The sequence below is a fragment of the Chiloscyllium punctatum genome, chromosome 7 (genome assembly GCF_047496795.1).
Source record: "Chiloscyllium punctatum isolate Juve2018m chromosome 7, sChiPun1.3, whole genome shotgun sequence".
NCBI lineage: Eukaryota > Metazoa > Chordata > Chondrichthyes > Orectolobiformes > Hemiscylliidae > Chiloscyllium > Chiloscyllium punctatum.
In genome coordinates this window covers 118,894,135-118,916,193 of record NC_092745.1, presented here as the reverse complement: position 1 = coordinate 118,916,193, position 22,059 = coordinate 118,894,135, and the positions used below count along the sequence as shown (strand labels likewise).

General features: G+C 44.1%; 1 protein-coding gene across 5 annotated transcripts in view; it reads right to left on the bottom strand.

Annotated features, from left to right (window-relative positions):
• The window catches only part of LOC140480091 (kynurenine--oxoglutarate transaminase 3-like), an 87,242-nt gene that overhangs the window by 48,170 nt on the left and 17,013 nt on the right, over nucleotides 1-22,059 (bottom strand). For 3 of the 5 annotated variants that reach the window (XM_072574729.1, XM_072574725.1, XM_072574727.1), the window contains exons 2-4: nucleotides 21,802-21,890; nucleotides 10,157-10,215; nucleotides 995-1,145 (exon numbers count right to left, since the gene is read on the bottom strand). In XM_072574729.1, the coding sequence (XP_072430830.1) occupies nucleotides 995-1,145; nucleotides 10,157-10,215; nucleotides 21,802-21,888 (297 nt within the window). In that variant the 5' untranslated portion in view covers nucleotides 21,889-21,890. Of the gene's footprint in view, nucleotides 1-994; nucleotides 1,146-10,156; nucleotides 10,216-15,247; nucleotides 15,297-21,801; nucleotides 21,891-22,059 lie in introns of those variants that run through there. The other 2 variants (XM_072574728.1, XM_072574730.1) reach the window with 2 other exon arrangements.

Genomic DNA, 22,059 nt, shown 5'->3' with positions numbered 1-22,059 from the left:
TTCTGAAGGAGATAGCTGAGGGAATTGTGAGGGCATTGGTGGCGATCTTTTAGGAATCTCTGGGTCAGGGAGGATCCTAGCAGAAAAGAAAATGGGTAAAGGAGGTTTAAAGAAGGGAAGGAGGCAGAGGGAGAGAAATGATAGGCCAGTTGTCCTCTGTTGTTGTGAAGATTTCAAAACCCTTTATTGAGGATGAATTTACAGAGCATTTAGAAGTGCATGGTAAAGTAGGGCTGAATCAGAATGGCTTCATCATGCCTGACAAATCCATTAGAATTCTTTGAGGAGGTAATGAGCAAGTTAGACAAAGGAGAGCCAATGGACATGATCTATTTGGATTTCCAGAAGGCCTTTGATAAAGTGCCATAACGGAGCCTGCTAAATAGGATAAGAGCTCATGGTAGTAGGAACAAGGTACTAGCATGGATTGGCTGACTGGCAGAAGGCAGAGAGTGGGGATAAAGAGCTGTTTTTCAAGATGACAATTGTGTCTTGTGATTTTTCCAAGCCTTAGCCATGATACGAGCAGAAAATGAAGTTATTTATGAATAAAGTTTTGTTTAAAATAGGATAGAGCACCAAGCAGACTATATATCTCTGGTCACTTTACACATTAAACATTGTACAAGGTACTGTGGTAATCCAGAAGTGTGGAGAATGGGGTTTCAGATACCACTATGATGCTGGTTACAAAATGCCAGTGGTTCACAGATGTGCTTTTGGGGAGAAAGTCTAGCTGTTTTGCCCAATCTAATTTATACACAAACAGCAGTTGACCACAATCATGATTAATTCCTCATTGGTGACTTCAGTAACTTAGTAAGAATTTGGAGTAATTCAGAGATGGCAAATATTGGTCTTGCGAGAATTTAACTTTGCATTAACTATTAACAATTTTTAAAAATCTAATGATAGCGTAAAGCACTATTGCACAGCTCAGCACAAGAAAGTGGAAAATGGGTTTTACGTCAAACGAGTCATGTGAAAAACTTACAAATCCTCTTGTGTACTGGTTCAGCATGAAATTTTCACCCACTGCAGCGTTAGCCAAGGCTTCTGTTATATGAGAAGGTGGAGGCAAGTCTGGGAATCCCTGACCGAGATTGACCACCCCTGGCGCAGCAGCCAACTTAGTAAATTCAACCCTAAACAAAAATACAGGGAATGCTTTAACAAATAGAGTTATTGGCGGAAAATTTACTCATTGGACCTGCTGTAGAGGAAGCCAGATTAGGACAGGTTCAAGTGCAAATCCTACATCAGACCCAAGATGAGTGAACGCATAGATGGCCAAGTAATGACAATGTCAATGGACAGGGACTACAGAACAATAGGCCAATTTCCTTGGTTCAAATCCTACCATGGACTAAACAAAAAGCTATTTTAATGGTGACCATCATAAAGGAAACCATCTAGTTAACTAAAGTCCTTTCAGAAATCTGCTATCCTTATTTTGTCTGGTCTATATATGACTCCAGATCCACAACAATGTGGTTAATGCCTTATTGTTCTCTGGGCAATTAGGTATGTTGGCCCAGCCAATGACAACAGAAAAAAAGATAACTGAAAAGAGTATGTCAGGTCCTTTCCCCCATGCACTCAGCGCAGACTACTATTTATTTTCAATCATAAAAGGAGCAAATCTACTGTGTACTTATTTAGAAATCAAAGTGAATGGGACTTGGCAGGATACCAAAATAGTTATATTGTACTGAAATAGTAATCATGAGGCTTAGATTAATTATCTGGAAACTGAGTTCAAGTTCCAGCATGTCAACAGTGGAACTTTAAATGTAATTAATTAAATTAAAAACCTACAGCTGAATTTTCTGTTCCTGGAGGTGACAAACTTGGAGCTGGGAAGAAAATTAATTAGAAAGGGTGGCGTCATAACCTAAACACCAGATTATGTGCTGGGGGCAAAGAGCAGTGGGCATCATCGGTCAAGGGTTCCCAGTACAGTCAGTCACTGGCAGAGTCTGTATATTGTCCAGGGCCATGGCCACAGTTAGTCATCCACTTGGGAAATTCACATTCAGGAGACATTTCTTAGAACAGACAGGGAGTAGGCAGCGGTCAGTCTGATAGGACCCTTGTACGCTGACAGGGGAATCACATATTGTCTGTCAGGGAGCTTCAAGGTACATGGCAATGGGTCTAGTCACTCATGTCTTGGGGCTGCTTAAAGTCAGTCGGAGAGATCTGGGGCAAATATGGTTCTGGGTCCATCTTTTGGTCTAGGTGTAAGGAGGTGCCTATAGAGGCAGAAGTGGGAGAAAACCAATGCCAAAAATGGGCAGGGAGTCAAGGCTAGGGTGAAACAGAGGCACCTGCAGAGAATCATAGAATCCCTACGATGTGGGGGCTGACCATTTGACCCATCAAATCCACACTGACCCTCCAAACATCATCCCAGTCAGATCTCCCTACCCTATCACCCTGCAATTCCCATGGCTATTCCACTGAGCCTGCAGATCCCAGGACACTTTGGACAATTTAGCATGGCCAATCCACCTAACCTGCACATCTTTGGACTGTGGGAAGAAAGCGGAGGACCCAGAAGAAACCCATACAGACACGGGGAGAATGTGCAAACTCCACACAGACAGTCGCTTGAGGGTGGAATTGAACCCAAGTCCATGGTGCAGTGAGGCAGCAATACTAGCCACTGTAGGAACAAGGACAGTGGTTGGGGGTGCGAATACAATGTGAATGGGGTGCGCAGAATACCTTCAGAGGGCATGAAGGGCTATGAGAATGGCCCTTTTTAAGGTGTAATGCCAGGGTTCAGGGGCAGGGAGGACAGATGTAGTTGAATGTCAATGTTGCAGTTCTCCACATGGTTGAGTGGGGGGTTATGGGAGGGTGTGAGAGATTCCGGGGGTTCAGGAGGATAATAGCGTCTGCCATGAGCTGTGATCCCTGCATTAACGTTTTGTTCACTAGATACAATGTACTACAAGAAAATGGTCAATTCCCAGGGTGGATGGAGTTAGTGTCACTTTGATGAGCAAAAGCGTGTGTTCCATGTTGTCAGGACACAAGGACGCTGAAGGAATAAATATACAAAACAGCCATTTGCAAAGCCCAACTATGTTTAACCTGCAATCACATCATCGCTCATTCACATGGCATCAGAGTGAAGGTGCTCCAACATCCAATGCTGGTCAAAGGCAATTTACTACATGCCATTACTGGCTGAAAATTAAACATGGGTACCTCAATGACTTTGTAGTTTGCAGCAACGATGTTACAAAATGCCAACGCTGGCTAAAGACAGTCAATTATGTACAACTTCTCAGTGTCCTGAGTGAACTGCAGGCTGCTACTTTGTCATCTCTCTTCCAAGTGTTACAATCGTCTTACTGAATGAAGTGAAAAGGTGAGCATTCGATGTAGGTTCTGGGCTAGGAAGGGTGCTGCAGATAATCCCTTTTTGATGATGTTGGGAGGGGGTTAATCAGCTGGCGTGGCAGTTTCACCAAATTGCTGCACTGACTGAAGCAGAATGTGATGGATGGTACAGACATATCCCTCGTTATCGGGGTTCAGAAAGGCTCTATATGTAGAGAAACGTGCCTTGCCCTCATTTGCAGGATATGCCATCAATCACTCTTTTGAGATCTAAGAACCTTTTTGTGTTCTCAAACTAGGTCATTTCCAACTAAGTCCTGCCATTAGTGGGATATAGCTTGCTGTGGCTGTCTTCTTTAGAAAGTGAAGGTGGATACAGGAGGATCAGGACCAATGGAAAGTCTAGGAACAGCAGCAAGCCACTCCAGAACAAGGAGCACCTAGCTCAGGGGGTTTCTCAGGAGGCATGGGCTCTCAGGAGATGCAGACTCCATTTCCTGGCCATGAGCGAGGGGTGCTGGTGTAAGATCTGTATTGTCCCAGGACACTATGCCAGATACTGTAGGAATGGGAGGCCACTCTCCCCTGTCAAGGTACCTGCTGTTCTGAATGTCAATGTGATTGGCTCCTTCCACGGAGCAACAGGTGAGCCCATGTGGGATCGCGCTGTTGTGCTCTCACAATGCAACAGGCCAGAGAATGACGCCAATTGTGCAATATCACACTAGTTCACCTCATTTCCCCGTGATGAGATCAGTGCTCCAACCCAGGTTTCAGGGACACAGTGACACTCCCCCAGGCACAGTGTTTTCAACTGGACACACATGCTGAAGGGGCCATATTACAACCCACAGGAAGATGTTTCATTTGGTCAATGTTCAGGTGGTCACTGTTACCTGAAGGTGTGTGCCTGCTAGCATGGAAGCTGCCATGATTCAATACACCATGAGCAGCATTCTGGTGTATTTGAGGATCCAGATGATTTACAAGGCTGGTCTCTGGGAGAAAAGTGCTACCATGGCTCATGACACCATTGCAAAACCCCTTCATTAATAAGAAGTACTGATACATTGCTATGTATGCCTCAACAAGGGCCATGGTGGAGTACTTCCTTTGTGTGAACCAGTCTGGAGGGTGCCCTCTAGTATATCCTGGACAGAGTGTGCCACTTCATCCTGGTCTGCTGTATTCTACAACTGCAGCAGGCAACAAGACAATGTGCTGGAGGCTGAGGGACCAGAGAGCAGAAGCAGTCAGTCCCAGCAGATTGGAAACAGCAAATGTGCTGCCACTGTTTAAAAAGGGAAGTAGACAAAAGGCAGGGAATTATAGACTGGTTGGCTTAACCTCTGGAGTGGGGAAGCTGCTTGAGTCCATTATCAAGGAAGAAATAGCAAGGCATCTCAGTAGAAATTGTCCCTTGGACAGACGCAGCATGGGTTCATGATGGCCGGTCATGCTTAACAAATCTTTTGGAATTCTATGAAGACATTACGAGCAGGGTGGACTATAGGGACCCAGTGGATGTAATGTCCCTAGATTTCCAAAAGGCCTTTGACAAGGTGCTGCACAAGAGGCTGCTGCATAAGATAAGGATGCATGGTGTTAGGGGTAAAGTTTTAGCATGGATAGAGGATTAGTTGACTAACAGGAAACAAAGAGTGGCTCAGTGGTTAGCACTGCTGCCTCACAGCACCAGGTTCGATTCCAGCCTCGGGCGACTGTCTGTGTGGAGTTTGCACATTCTCCCCATGTCTGCGTGGGTTTCCTCAGGGTGACAATAGACAATAGGTGCAGGAGTAGGCAATTCTGCCCTTCGAGCCTGCACCAACATTCATTATGATCATGGCTGATCATCCTCAATCAGTATCCTGTTCCTGCCTTATTTCCACTATCCTTGAGAGCTCTATCCAACTCTTTCTTAAACGAATCCAGAGACTGGGCCTCCACTGCCTTCTGAGGCAGAGCATTCCACACACCCACCACTCTCTGGGTGAAGAAGCTTCTCCTCATCTCTGTCCTAAGTGGCCTACCCCTTATTTTTAAGCTGTGTCCTCTGGTTCGGGACTCACCCATCAGCGGAAACATGTTTCCTGCCTCCAGAGTGTCCAATCCTTTAATAATCTTAGATGTCTCAATCAGATCCCCTCTCAGTCTTCTAAACTCAAGGGTATACAAGCCCAGTCACTCCAATCTTTCAACATAAGATAGTCCCGCCATTCCAGGAATTGACCTCGTGAACTTACGCTGCACTCCCTCAATAGCCAGGATGTCTTTCCTCAAATTTGGAGACAAGAACTGCACACAGTACTCCAGGTGTGGTCTCACCAGGGCCCTGTACAGCTACAGATGAACCTCTTTGCTTCTATACTCAATCCCTCTTGTTATGAAGGCCAGCATGCTATTAGCCTTCTTCACTACCTGCTGTACCTGCATGCTTGCCTTCATTGATTGGTGTACAAGAACGCCCAGATCTCTCTGTACTGCCCCTTTACCTAACTTGATTCCATTTAGGTAGTAATCTGCCTTCCTGTTCTTGCCACCAAAGTGGATAACCATACATTTATCCACATTAAACTGCATCTGCAATGCATCTGTCCACTCACCTAACCTGTCCAGGTCACCCTGTAATCTCCTAACATCCTCCTCACATTTCACCCTGCCACCCAGCTTTGTATCATCAGCAAATTTCATATCATTAATATATATTGTAAAAAGTTGCGGTCCCAGCACTGATCCCTGCAGTACCCCACTGGTCACTGCCTGCCATTCTGAAAGGGAGCTTTTTATCACTACTCTTTGTTTCCTGTCAGCCAATCAATTTTCAATCCAAGTCAGTACTTTGCCCCCAATACCATGCGCCCTAATTTTGCTCACTAACCTCCTATGTGGGATTTTATCAAAAGCTTTTTGAAAGTCCAGGTACACTACATCCACTGGATCTCCCTTGTCCATCTTCAGATTTACATCCTGTGTGCTCCGGTTTCCTCCCACAATCCAAAGATGTGCAGGCCAGGTGAACTGGCCATGCTAAATTGCCCATAGTGTTAGGTGCATTAGTCAGAGGGAAATGGGTCTGGGTGGGTTACTCTTCGGAGGATTGGTGTAGACTGGTTGGGCTGAAGGGCTTGTTTCCACACTATAGAGAATCTAATCTAATCTAATCTAATCTCAAGAAAGAGTGCTATTCTGGCTGGCAATCAATAACTAGTGGTGTGCCTCAGGGATTGGTCTTGAAACTGCAATTATTTCCAATTTATATAGATGATTTGGAGTTTGGGGACGATGTGTAAGGTGTCAAATTTTGAAGTTAACACTAAGATGAATGGCAGAGCAAAGTGTGCAGAGGACTGCCCCAGAGTCCAGCAAATTTTGGAAAATTACCCAAGTAAAAAGGAAGCAGGCTTGGGTATAGGCAGCTGGGATCAAGGGAATCCCTGGAGATATAAACGGGTACAGGATTTTACTAGGTAAAAACAATGATTGCAGGTGCTGGAAACAGGATTCTGGATTAGTGGTGCTGGAAAAGCACAGCAGTTCAGACAGCATCCGAGGAGCAGTAAAATCGACGTTTCAGGCAAAAGCCCTTTATCAGGAATACAGGCAGAGTGCCTGAAGGGTAGAGAGATAAACTAGAGGAGGGTGGGGGTGGGGAGAAAGTAGCATAGAATACAATAGGTGAGTGGGGGAGGGGATGGAGGTGATAGGTCAGCAGGGGGAGAGGGGAGTGGATAGGTGAAAAAGAAGATAGGCAGGTAGGACAAGTCATGGGGTCAGTGCTGAGCTGGAAGTTTGGAACTGGGGTGAGGTGGGGGAAGGGGAAATGAGGAAACTGTTGAAGTCCACATTGATGCCCTGGAGTTGAAGTGTTCCGAGGCGGAAGATGAGGCGTTCTTCCTCCAGGCGTCTGGTGGTGAGGGAGCAGTGGTGAAGGAGGCCCAGGACCTCCATGTCCTCGGCAGAGTGGGAGGGGGAGTTGAAATGTTGGCCACAGGGCAGTGTGGTTGATTGGTGCAGGTGTCCCGGAGATGTTCCCTAAAGCGCTCTGCTAGGAGGCGTCCAGTCTCCCCAATGTAGAGGAGACCGCATCGGGAGCAATGGATGGGTTAGCCAAGGTAAAGACCCCATGCAGGGTTATGAGGTTCAGGGGATGCTCTCTGGATGTTCAATGCAGATTCAATGGGCTGAATGGCCTCTTTCTGCACTTGCAGGAATTCTCTGGAACTACATTGCCATTCCTCCATTGTCACAGGATCAAAATCCTGGAAATTCCTTATCGTACTTCAGATGTGCTTAGACCCAAAGACTTTATATTAAAAAAATCATGTGATGTCACTGTCTGTGCTAGCATTTGTTACCCCTTTGTTCTTGATCCATATGACTTGCCAGGCCAATTCAGAGAGCAAAGAATAATCAACCACTTTGCTGTGGTCGAACATCACATTTGGATAAGCCAATTTCCTTCCATAAAAGGTATTAATGAACCAGGTGGACTTTCCTAAAATTGACTGTGTCTTCATCATCACCATTAAACTAGATTTCAATTCTCGATATTAAATTTCACCATCTGCCATGTTGGGATTCGAATCCATGTCCCTAGAACGTTACCTTGGGATTCTGGAATACTAATCCAGGGATACCACTATTCCCCTTGCAGAGGTATAAGAAAGCAGCTCACCGTCATTAGAGTTCATTTTAAAAAATGCCATGAGATAACCACACCTCATGAATGAATGCAAATAATAATGATGTCTGACTCTCTACTTCATTTGGAATAACACTCTTACCAGATGACTGAGCTTTAAGACTGAGCAGTTGTGGTGATTATAAGGTGAGTATAAGTTTTTTTTAAAAATCCCTTCAAGAGGTGTGGGTGCCATTGGCAAGGTTAGCATTTATTGCCCATGATTTGAGCAGCATGCAAGATCACTTCAGAGGACAGCTAAGAGTCAACTGCATTGCTGTGAGTCTGGGGTTACACTTAAGCCCAGCGAGGATGGCACATTTCCTTTCCTGAAGTATATTAGTGAATTTATTTACTCATTCATGAGATACAGACATCGCTAGCTGAGCCAGCATTTATTGCCCATCCCAAGCTGTCCTTCAGAAAGTGATGGTGAAGTGCCTTCTTGAACTGCTGCAGTCCATTGATATAGGTACAACTGTGTAGGTCCAACCTGCTACATGTAAGGTAGCACAGTGGCTCAGTGGTTAGCACTGCTGCCTCACAGCTCTAGGTAGGTGGGTTCAATTCTCACCCCCAGGCAATTGTCTGTGTACAGTTTGCATATTCTCCCTGTGTCTGCCTGGGTTTCTTCCAAGTGCTCTGGCTTTCTCAAACAGTCCAAAGATGCTGCAAATTAGGTGGATTGGTGATGCTAAATTGCCTAGGTGAAAGTGGGGACTGGGGATTAGAGTGGTGCTGGAAAAGCACAACAGGTTAGGCAGCATCTGAGAAGCAGGAAAAATCAATGTTTTGGGCAGGAGTCCTTCATCAGGAATTGGCTCCAGCCCGAAACATTGACTTTTCTCCTGCTCCTCGGATGCTGCCTGACCTGCTGTGCTTTTCCAGCACCACTCTACTCTTGAATGCTAAATTGCCTGTAGTGTCCAGAGATGTGCAGGCTGGGTGGGTTAGCCATGGGAAATGTGACATTATGGGTAGAGAGTGAGCCTGGATGGAATGCTCTTTGGAGGGTTGGTGTGGACTCAATGGGCCGAATGGCATGCTTTTGCATTGTAGGTGTTCTATGATTCTAACCACAATCCTATTAGGAAAGGAATTCAAGGATGTCGGTCCAGTGACCATGAAGGAAAGGTGATATATTTCCAATGGTGAGTGGCTTGAAGAGGAACTTGCAGGTGATGGTGTTCCCATGTATCTGCTACCCTTGCCCTTCTAGATGGAAGTGAAAGGTTTGGAATTATATGTGTCTTTATAATTTCATGGCCCTATCACTGAGACTGGCTTTTAACTGCACAAATTCCAGTAGCTATCATGTTAGGATTTGAATCCATATCCCCTAAGCATTTGCCTAGGCCTCTGGATTATTAAGTCAGTGAGGTTTATCACACAGCTGCGCAACATTTCCCCAGATAATTTGACTCAGCAACAGGATTAACCAGTTAAATGTTTGTAAAGCACCTTATCTCACAATCAGTTGCAAACTTGACATGAAACGCCATAAAACATTCAAGGTGTTAAATTCTCTGAGTCCAACAAGATATTTCCGAATTTAAACATTATTTGAGGGATTATTCATTCCAGTAGCAACTGATACAGGATCTGCGCACAAACAAATTTTATATGAAGGTCCCACTAGAATGGCCCTGTAATGACTTTAGGAAGCACAGATATTGCCTGCAACCCCTAATTAAATGTGGTCCATTACAAATTTTTTAGTAACCCTTTGGGGGCTAACATTTTTCATATTATTCTCTTTTTGCCATTAAAGACATGAAAGTGGTCGAAATGAATAAATGCATTTAGCGGCAAACCTACATAAACACTGGAGGATGACAGGAATAGAAGGATAGGATAGGTGAGATAAGGTGGGAGGAGGCTCATGTGAATCATAAACACAGGTACACGATAGGTGAGCCAAAAGGCCTGTTGCTTTTCAATGCACATTCCAATGTAGTCACACACCTAACTAGACCACAATCCAACAAATATTTACGGGAGCCCTAAAATTCTTGTGTTCACTCAGCTTAGAGCTGGAGAAAGACAACTCTCATTAGCAGTGACCGACTTTTAAAACAGTCGTTTTATACCTGCAGTGTTCTAAATGGAATGACTTACCACACATTCTTATCGAGGCCTCCAATCCTTTTTGCATTTTTATGTCTGAATAAATTCATCTGCAAAGTTGAAACAATTGGGTAATTTAGTTCAGTTTTATGTAATCACAGATCTTAATAAAATAACATTAGGTTCAATCAACTAAAATACAAGGAGAAGTTCCAATGTGTTGGCAAAGCAAATCTTAGCAGGACTTATACACGTAATGGTAAGGTCCTCGGGAGTGTTGCTGAACAAAGAGACCTTGGAGTGCAGGTTCGTAGTTCCTTGAAAGTGGAGTCGCAGGCCGATAGGATAGTGAAGAAGGTGTTTGGTATGCTTTCCTTTATTGGTCAGAGTATTGAGTGGAGGAGTTGGGAGGTCATGTTGAGGCTGTACAAGACATTGGTTAGGCCACTGTAGGAATATTGCATGCAATTCTACTGGAAAGATGTTGTGAAACTTGAAAGGGTTCAGAAAAGATTCACAAGGATGTTGCAAGGGTTGGAGGGTTTGAACTACAGGGAGAGGCTGAACAGGCTGGGGCTGTTTTCCCTGGAGTGTCGGAGGCTGAAGGGTGACCTATCGAGGTTTACAAAATTATGAAGGGCATGGATGGGGTAAATAGACAAAGTCTTTTCCCTGGGTTTGGGAATTCAAGGACTAGAGGGCATAGGTTTAGGGTGAGAGGGGAAAGATATAAAAGAGACCTAATGGGCAACGTTTTCAGGCAGAGGGTGGTACGGGTATGGAATGATCTGCCAGAGGATGTAGTGGAGGCTGGTACAATTGCAACACTTAAGAGGCATTTGGATGGATATATGAATAGGAAGGGTTTGGAGGGATATGGGCCGGGTGCTAGCAGGTGGAACTAGATTGGGTTGGGATATCTAGTCAACATGGACGGGTTGGACCGAAGGGTCTGTTTCCAGGCTGTACATCTCTATGACTCTATGACTCTATAGGCACACCTAGATCTAAAAGGCAGCGTTACCACCAGATGCAAAGAACACGTATTCCTGTTGTAACCAGAGGGTGCATGATCCACTCTTCTTCTCATTGTTCAATCACATCAGATTTCAATTGTTTCAAAAAGGATATACTTGTCAATTTAATTCGTACTTAGCTGTTTACAAACTGTGATCATAAAAGATCCAGCCAGACAGGTTTTCTTAAGATTTTGTGTGAATAAACAGATAGCTTTATTATACTGAAACCAATTGAAATAACGCTGATATAAACCAAATATGAGTGAGAGTAGGTCATTCAGCCCTTCATGCTTGTTCTGCCATTCAAAATGATTATGGTTGATTATCCAGCTCAATACCCTGTTCCTGCTTTCTCCCCATACCCTTTGCTCCCTTTAGCCCAAGAATTACACCTGACTCCTTGAAAACATTCAGCAGTTTGGTCTCAAATCTTTTCTGCAGCAGTAAAATGAACAATAATATAGTAATTTAGCAATAATCAGTAATAAAGTAATATGTAAAATATTAAAGTATTCCACTTTTTGCACAGACACAAAGTTCACACACACACACACACACACACACTCTCTCTCTCTCTCTCTCTCTCTCTACAACATGGGGTAAGGTTAAATTGGTCAAATTAGAGTCAAGAGTCAAGTAAATTGGCCAAGAGAGAAGGATACAGATTAGTTTAGGGATTCAACTGGTCTCAGGCTCAATTCATTGATCTCAATGCTGCCAAGTTAAAGATGTAGATGGCTACGTTGTTTTTTTTTCTGAAGATGGTAACACTGACTGAATTCTTTTAAGAAATCTCATTCAGAAATCAAGGGTATCCCTGGCTGATACAGTCAGGTTTGGAGTTTGTCAGATACTTGGAGAGACTGAGAGGCAAGGTCTGCTCCCTCATCTGCCATTAGTGGGCGGCATGGTGGTACAGTGGTTAGCACTGCTGCCTCACAGCACCAGAGACCTGGGTTCAATTCCTGCCTCAGGCGACTCTCTGTGTGGAGTTTGCACGTTCTCCCTGTGTCTATGTGGGTTTCCTCTGGGTGCTCTAGTTTCCTCCCACAATCCAAAAATGTGCAGGTTAGGTGAATTGGCCACCCTAAATTGCCTGTAGTGTTAGGTGAAGGGGTAAATGTAGGAGTATGGGTCTGGGTGGTATACGGGTCGGTGTAGGGCTGAAGGGCCTGTTTCCACACTGTAAGTAATCTAATCTAAATTCTCAGCCGCTTATCCTTGGATCTGCTTAAGCCATTCAAAGTGTTGGCTTGCCATGTGGCCATCCCTTTCCAACTTCCAGGAGGATTCAAATAAGCATTACAAAGATGACTTGATTACTTCACGTCATTTATTTTTATCTTTTTACGTTTTATTGTTTCTACCCAAAAGTGCTACTGTGCACAACAGGAGTATCTTCCCAACATCAAAGTCACCAGTTTTTTTTAAAAACTAGTAACCGCCACCAGTAAAATACCCCTGTAGCCAATTGAATATTTACAAGCAAAGCCCATTATGGACAATACAAACCATCAAAGGTGAGGCAGGGTGTTGCTAAGGAGAGCAGAAAGGGACTAAATGTTGTACAGGACATTGGTGAGTCTCTTCTGGAATTCTGTGTCCAGTTCTGGTCACCCTGTTATAGGAAGGATACATTAAGCAGGAGAGAGTTCAGAAGAGAATTACCAGGATGTTGCCGGTATGGAAGGTTTGAGTTATAAAGAGCGGCTGGATAGGCTCAGACTTCTTTTACTGGAGCGGAGGAGGTTGAGAGGCAACCCGATAGAAGTTTAGAAAATATTGAGAGGTATAGATAGGGTTAACAGTCGTTGTCTTTTCCCCAGGATGGGGCGTGTCAAGACTAGGGGACACATTTTAAGGTGAGAGGAGAGAGATTTTAAAAAGACATGAGGGAAAAACCTTTTACAGAGAGAATGGTTCACATGTGGAATGAACTTCCTGAGGAAGTTGTTGGAGGGAATCCTGAGGGACAGGATGTACATGTATTAGGAAAGGCAAGGACTGATTCGGGATAGTCAAGATGGCTTTGTGTGTGGGACATCATGTCTCACAAACTTGACTGAGTTTTTTGTTGAAGTAACAAAGAAGATTGATGAGGGCAGAGCAGTAGATGTGATCTATATGGACTTCAGTAAGGCGTTCGACAAAGTTCCCCATGGGAGACTGATTAGCAAGGTTAGATCTCACTGAATACAGGGAGAACTAGCCATTTGGATGCAGAACTGGCTCAAAGGTAGAAGACAGAGGGTGGTGGTGGAGGGTTGTTTTTCAGACTGGAGGCCTGTGACCAGTGGAGTGCCACAAGGATCGGTGCTGGGCCCTCTACTTTTTGTCATTTACATAAATGATTTGGATGCGAGCATAAGAGGTACAGTTAGTAAGTTTGCAGATGATACCAAAATTGGAGGTGTAGTAGACAGCGAAGAGGGTTACCTCAGATTACAACAGGATCTTGACCAGATGGGCCAATGGCTGAGAAGTGGCAGATGGAGTTTAATTTAGAAAAATGCAAGGTGCTGCATTTTGGGAAAGCAAATCTTAGCAGGACTTATACACTTAATGGTAAAGTCCTAGGGAGGGTTGCTGAACAAAGAGACCTTGGAGTGCAGGTTCATAGCTCCTTGAAAGTGGAGTCGCAGGTAGATAGGATAATGAAGAAGGTGTTTGGTATGCTTTCCTTTATTGGTCAGAGTATTGAGTACAGGAGTTGGGAGGTCATGTTGCGGCTGTACAGAACATTGGTTAGGTCACTGTTGGAATATTGCGTGTAATTCTGGTCTCCTTCCTATCAGAAAGATGTTGTGAAACTTGAAAGGGTTCAGAAAAGATTTACAAGGATGTTGCCAGGGTTGGAGGATTTGAGATATAGGGAGAGGCTGAACAGGCTGGGGCTGTTTTCCCGGAGCGTCGGAGGCTGAGGGGTGACCTTATAGAGGTTTATAAAATTATGAGGAGCACAGATAGGATGAATAGGCAAAATCTTTTCCCTGGGGTCGGGGAGTCCAGAACTAGAGGGCATAGGTTTAGGGTAAGAGGGGAAAGATATAAAAGAGACCTAAGGGGCAACTTTTTCACGCAGAGGGTGGTACGTGTATGGAATGATCTGCCAGAGGATGTGGTGGAGGCTGGTACAATTGCAACATTTAAGAGGCATTTGGATGGGTATACGAATAGGAAGGGTTTGGAGGGATATGGGCCGGGTGCTGGCAGGTGGGACTAGATTGGATTGGGACTAGATCTGGTCGGCATGGACGGGTTGGACCGAAGGGTCTGTTTCCATGCTGTACATCTCTATGACTTTATGACTCCATAAGTGGTGGATGTGGGTACAATCACAATGTTTAAGAGACATCTGAATCAATACATGAAGAGGAAAGGTTTGGAGGGATATGGACCAGGAGCATGCAGGTGAGACTAATTTAGTTTGGGATTATGTTCGGCATGGACTGGTTGGACCAAAGGGTCTGTTTCCTTCCTCAATGACTCTACCTTTCCCCCAGCCCCAGCCCCCTCCCATTTATCTTTCATCCCCCTTGGGCACCCCCCTCTACATTTCTGATGAAGGGCTTATGTCCGAAACTTCAACTCTCCTGCTCCTCGGGTGCTGCCTGACCTGCTGTGCTTTTCCAGCACCACACTGTCGACTCTGATCTCCAGTATCTGCAGTCCTCACTTTCTCTCAGTCCTGCCCTTGTCTGCTTCACCAAATTGCAAGACATCTGGTTTGCAGCTGAGACCAGTTGGTTCTATTGGCCTTTAGCAGTTCACTCTTGGATATTTGAAGATGAAACGTGCAACATATTACAGTTAATAGTGTGCACCAACATGGATGGTACTAAAAGCAGCTGCTTCCCGTGACAGGAGAGGCAAGAGGCCACATTGCTTTGTGAATGTGGAGACGATTCATGCAGTATACAGCTGAACAAAACCATTAGATTCAGTGCCAGCACTTTTGAGGCCTAGATCAGGAAAGCGACTGAAAGATATCAACTGAAGAAAAGAAAGACAGTCACCATTTCAGTCAGGAGGGAGGGGTGGTGGCAACTAGAGCTGGGCCCCCAAAGATTGCCTTTCCTGGGCTGCAGATAAAGAGAGATCAGGGTCTGGGCCTTTTACTTACCCCAGAGGAAAGAGAGAGAGAACGAGCGTGCGCTGCTAAACCTGCAGAGGACCTGGCTGAGTTTCTAAAACAAAGTCCAAGGGTGACAGCATAGGAAAGCTGAGAATTTATTGGTTGTTAGCAGCTGCAGTTAGAGACTGTGTTTCAACTCCAGCAACGCTGAAAAAATGTAAATTGCTAACCTAGCCCAGGGTGAGTAAGATTTTGCAGGCACAGGAGAGGGAGCAAATTAGTCTTGGTGCCAAACTCCTGCCTCTTCTCTGAGATCCTGCACATTATTTCCAGACAATACATTCCAGAGTCTCACTACTCACTGCATGAAAAAGTTATTTTTCTCACTTTCCATTTGCTGCTTTTCAAAACTACTCAAATTTGGGCACTCTGATTATTAAGTCGAGAATGTGGTGCTGGAAGAGCACAGCAGGCCAGGCAGCACCTGAGGAGCAGGAGAATCAATGTTTCGGGCATAAGCCCTTCAGCAGGAGGGCTAATGAAGGGCTCTTGCCTGAAACATCGATTCTCCTGCTCCTCGGATGTTGCCTGATCGGCTGTGCTTTTCCAGCATCACACTCTTGACTCTGATCTCCAGCATCTGCAATCCTCACTTTCTCTCAGTCCTGCCCTCATCTGCTTTACCAAATTGCAAGACATCTGGATTGCAGCTGAGACCAGATGGTTTTACTGGTTTTAGCAGTTGAAGGGTAAGGAATTTCTACTAATATTCAGTTTACATTAATCAAGCAAGATAAAGTAATTTTAAAAGTATAGTGTTGTGACACATCAGAACAGCTCCTGCCAAATTGAATACCAGTCCCATGACACATGGGGAGTTGCGGACACTTCACGTGACCCAGATGAGCTGACAGACAGACAGACAGACTGGCTGCACAGACCTGAACTCCTGAGTCACTGAGGTTCATGATCAGCCACGTGGAGAGACCATTCAGTGAGGGGCCTGCAGGCAGGAGTGAGAGACCACCAGGCACACCAACAGGATCAAGAAGGTAGTGCAGGAGCCTGCAGAGAGGTCCAGCTCACTGACCAGTCATCCATTCTGGTCACTGTCAAGGCAGATGCAGCAAGAGCCAAACTAATGGCTCCACACATGGCCCAGTCGATCAGGAGGCAAGGAGAAAGAGTAGAAGGGCAGGGAATAGGGAATAGGGAATTCTTGATAGGGAGTTCTTTAATTAGCAGAGTTTCACTAGTTTCTGGCATCACTCCAAGATGATATAAAGTCATAGAGATGTACAGCACAAAAACAGACTCCAACTTGTCCATGCAAACCAGGTACAGGTAGACCCCGCTATTGGAAAGTACAGCATTCCCAGGAAACCTTTCGCAAGCAGGAAGATAGCATAAAGCAAAGATGCATGATTTTTTCGGGAAAAAGTTTCCCCATTTCTCGTAAAAGCGAAAATCCTCTTCAGATTTACGAAAACAGATACTAATGTAGCTCTTCCGTAAAAGCAAAATTGCGGAAAGTGAACGTTCAAAAAGCTGGGGATACAGGTATCCTAAATTAATCTAGTCCCATTTGACAGCACTTGGCCCATATCTCTGTGAACCATTTCTATCGATATACAGCCCCCACCACTTCCACTAGCAACTCTTTCCATATGGGCACTACCCTTTGCGTGAAAAGGTTGCCCCTTAGGTCCCTTTTAAATCTATCCCCTCTCACCCTAAACATATGCCACTCTGGTTCTGGACTCCCCTGACCCAGGGAAAAAGTCTTGTCTATTTATCCTATCCATGCCCCTCATGATTACATAAACCTCTATAGTGTTACCCCTCAGTCTCCGATGCTCCAGGGGAGATAGACCCAACCTATTCAGCCTCTCCCTATAGCTCAAACCCTCCAACCCTGGCAACACCCTTGTAAATCTTTTCTGAACCCTTTCAAGTTTCACAACATCCTTCCTAAAGGAGGGAGACCAGAGTTGCACACATATTGTCTGGCTGGTCCTAAAGTTACATATATCACAGGAGGCTGCAGTGTATTTTTCTGGGGGAGGGTGAACAGCCAGAAGTCCTGGTCCATATTGGTGCTAGCAACATAGGTCGAGAAAGGGACGTGGTCCTGCAGTCAAAATGTAGAGTGCCAGGTAGAACATCAGCAAGCATGACCTCTAAAGTAGTAATCTCTGGATCATCTCCAGAGCAAGACCCAGTGTCCTAGGAATCTAAAGCCTTTCATCCTACACCAACCTTTCTGCCACACATTCACCTATCTTACCCTCCAATTCTAAGGATGGCAGTTTCCTTCCCTAAAGGACATTAGTGAACCAGATGTGGAACTCTCAACAATTGGCAATGGATTCACGATAATCATTAGACTCTTAACTTTATTGAATTCAAATTCCACCATTTGCGATGGCAGGATGCAAACACAGGTTTCCGGAAGGTTACCTGGGTCTCTGGGTTTACAGTCTGGATTACCACTAAGCCATCAGCTACCCCTGAATGCCAGTCCTTGGAAGAGTTGAAAATAGAGAGGGAAGAGGTGTTGGATAGGCTGCCAATAGTTGAAGTTGATAAGGTACCAGGTTATGGCTGAAAATGTGTTGCTGGAAAAGCGCAGCAGGTCAGGCAGCATCCAAGGAACAGGAGAATCGACGTTTTGGGCATCAGCCCTTCTTCAGGAATCACCAGGTTATGTTATGTGAGGAAAGATTGGAGAAGTTGTGACCATTTTCCTTGGAGATCAGAAGTTAAGGGAAGATTCGATATAAGTTTTCAGGATAATGCAGGATCAGCATGGATTAGACAGGGCAGAACTGTTACTGCTCATAAAAGGATCAATAGTCAGAATGGGAGAAAGTGAGGACTGCAGATACTGGTGATCAGAGTCGAGAGTGTGGTGCTGGAAAAGCACAGCAGGTCAGACAGCATCCGAGGAGCAGGAGAATCAATGTTTCGGGTATAAGCCCTTCATCAGTCCTCCTGTCGATTTTCCTGCTCCTTGGATGCTGCCTGACCTGCTGTGCTTTTCCAGCACCATACTGTTGCCTCGATAATCAGAGTGCCAATTTTGAGTAGCTTTGCAAAAGAAGCAAATGCAAAGTGAGAAAAATAACTTTTTCACAGAGTGAGTAGTTAGACTCTGGAATGAACTGTCTGGAAGAGGTCATTACATTTCAATAGAAATAATGTGCAAGGTCTCAGAGATGAGGCAGGAGTTTGGCACCAAGACAAATTATTCAGAGAGCTGATGCAGACACAATAATGACTGGCCTCCTTCTGTACCACGTTATTAACTAAGCAAAATAAAATCTATCAAGCTCGGTTTCATTCTGAGATCTGACTGGCCCAGAAGTACCATGGGCTGGGATATAAAAAGCTTTCATATGCTGCAGTGGAAAATCCCAGAATACAGTGTCCCCTGGCTCCTTGCATGAAGCAATACATGTACAAATGCAGCAAGACCTGGACAATATCCTGGCTTGGGCTCTCAGGTGACAAATAACAATTGCACCACAAAAGTGCCAGGCAATGACCATCTCCAATAAGGCTGCAGATTTTCTTTAGCCAGAGAACCAAGGTTTATTGTACATAATAATAAAAAAACAAGCTAGATATGTTAGAGACGATCAGAAAGATCTGAAAAATGTGTTGCTGGAAAAGCGCAGCAGGTCAGGCAGCATCCAAGGAGCAGGAGAATCGACGTTTCAGGCATAAGCCCTTCTTCCAAAACATCGATTCTCCTGCTCCTTGGATGCTGCCTGACCTGCTGCGCTTTTCCAGCAACACATTTTTCAGCTCTGATCTCCAGCATCTGCAGTCCTCACTTTTTCCACGGTCAGAAAGATCACAAACACAGCAAAACAAAGTTTCAACCTGCCTCCCAATTACAAATTCAGATAAATTACACAACCATCTCAACTCTTTCAGGTTCTACTAGCCTGACTCCTTACAATTTCCTTGCCCTGAGTGTGGGGGCAATTTAATGCATCCTTTACAAGTCTGCTGCCATGAACATTTCACAAATCTGACAGCATACATTTTCTGAATTCTAAAGATTTCTAATCAAATTCTCCTGGTATGGACAGTTCACAAACTAGACCTAACTGCTGAGGTGACTTGTTCCTTAAACTGTCCCAAAGTATATCTCAAAAAGAAGCTAGATTTGCTTCTGAAATCAAACCTGATGTTTTCTGCACTGAAATTTTTTTTTTAAAGTGTACTGAATCATAGGTTCTTCTGAACTGAATGCAAAGCTAATAGCCTTAAATACTGGATTAGTGGTGCTGGAAGAGCACAGCAATTCAGGCAGCATCCAACGAGCAGCGAAATCGACGTTTCGGGCAAAAGCCCTTTTACCTAATAGCCTTAAATGCTGGATTAGTGGTGCTGGAAGAGCACAGCAGTTCAGGCAGCATCCAACGAGCAGCGAAATCGACGTTTCGGGCAAAAGCTCTTTTACCTAATAGCCTTAAATGCTTACCCTTGCTGTCATAAATCCAACAATGAAACATCTTTTAATTAAAATATTGCAGGGGCCTGCAGTCCCAGCTTTATGACAAATGCTGAATTTAAGTTACTGTTGTGGAAGGATTCTCTGAATTGTTTCTTTATAAAAAAAACAGAGGTAACAAATATTCACCAAAATTTCTAAATCATAATTCCAAAAATAGTAATGTATATACTGTACACCTTTCGTCACAAACATGCTTGAACTGCATTGACAACATGGTGGCTCATCTGAAGGCAGCAAGCTAAGCAGAAAAAGTTCACTGACTTTTCCAGAACTAACATCACTAATTAGAGCTATACCTAGTACAAAGCAAGATGGTTGTGTATGTTGGAGGTCAATCATTCTCATTCAGGTCATCACTGCAGGACACGTACAAGATAGTGTCCAAAGTGCAACTATCTTCAGCCTGGTTCATCAATGATTTTCTCTCCATCAAAAGGTCTGAAGTGTGGGTGTTCGCCAATGAGTGCACAATGTTCGGCACCCATTCATGATTCCTCAGTTACTGAGTCATGTTCAGCGCAACAGGATTTGGATACCATTCAGGTTTAGGCTGACACATTATTGTTAATGCCACACAAGTGTGGAGTGGTTACCATTTCCAGAGGAGATGCTGAATCCACCACTATCAACATCACAGGGGTTAACACTACCCAGAAAGTGAATTGGCTATATAAATAATGTGGCTACAAGAGCAGATCAGAGGCTAGCAATTCTGTTAAAAAATCACACAACACTAGGTTATAGTCCAACAGGTTTATTTGGAAGCACTAGCTTTCAGAGTGCTGCTCTTTCACTGGCGTCTCCAAATCATGACTACCACAGAAATTCTGTGGCGAGTAATTCACCTGATTACCAGTAACAAGCCATAAGGAGTGTGACAGAATACACTTTATATGCACTTCCTTCACCTCCAATGCACAGCAGCAGCTGTAGCATCTACAAGATACACTGCAGAAAGAAGGCAGTTTACCACCACCTTCTCAAAGCTTGGGCAATCAATGCTGGCCCAGCCATTGACACCCACAACCCATGAGTGAATAAAATAACTCATCCAGAAGTAATTCCTTAAGGGTGCAAGATCTCCTGGAGGAATACTGGATTCTTCAGCCAATCTCAAAGCTGTTATGGACCAGACCAAACCCAGCTCAAAGATAACAAGGAGACAGCCTAGACCCCAACCTTTTCTTATTTAAAGGCAACTGTAAGTTGCTGTGTCCCAGATGCAATTCAATTAGTTACATTACTCGACTTTAAGCAAAACACTCTTTATTCTTACGCTACATTTAAAATACAAACAAAAACAAAGAAGAATTAGTATAACTTTAACTCTATTGGAAAACTTAACAGAATAACAGATTATTTAATTATTAAACAGTAACTGTTCCAATACAGTAACATCCCATAAATCCCCCCTTGGCAAAGACAATGTCAGGAAAACAGATTGTCCCATACACTATTCTGGCAGCATGGAGAGAACCCAAGGTTTTAACTGTAACAGAGAGAGAGGTTTGACAGCTTCCACAACCAGCTTCAAAACCCCAACAACTATTGAAAGCTAAACTAAAACCCAGGTTCTATGAGAACCCAACTCCACCCATTCAGGCTGCTTCTATTCTACCAACTTCTTAAAAGTTCCAAGGCCTCACATGCTGTTTACTTTATTGGCTTGCAGCAGACCAATCAAAACCTCTGTCTCAACCTCCCGTCATAAAAAAAAGGACAAAATGTAGCTAATAAATCCATCGTATCATCACAAAGTTAATCAAGAGTTAGTTAGCTCAATTGGCTGGATGGCAAACTTGTGAAACAGACTGACGCCAACATCGTAGGTTCAATTCCCACATTGGCTCTGGATATCAAAAAGGATTCTCCTTTACAATCTCTACCCTCACCTGAGGCATGATGATCTCAGATTAAATCACCACCAGTTTTCTCTCCCTAATGAGAGTGTAGTCTGCTGAGACTATGGCGACTTTACCTATTTTGTTATAAAAGCAAATTGCAAACAGCCTGCAGAACTACGCTAAGCAGTCTATACATTCCGCAATGCGACGAGAACAAAAAGATGGCTTACCATTGAGGTGGAAACCTTCCGGTTGATTGAATAATGAAGAAGGTTTTGTGTTGTTTGCATACATTTCAGCCAATGGGTGCAATACATTCCTGCAATACGGAACATAACAGAGAGAAAACATAATACTGAGGTAATTATATTTTCAAAACTAATTCTTTGGCTGAAAAGTGCTTTTGGAAGACTTGTTGATGGGATTATAGCAATTTAATTCATTCTTCCTTTCAAGACAAGACACGCTCAATAACATGTTGCATCCTG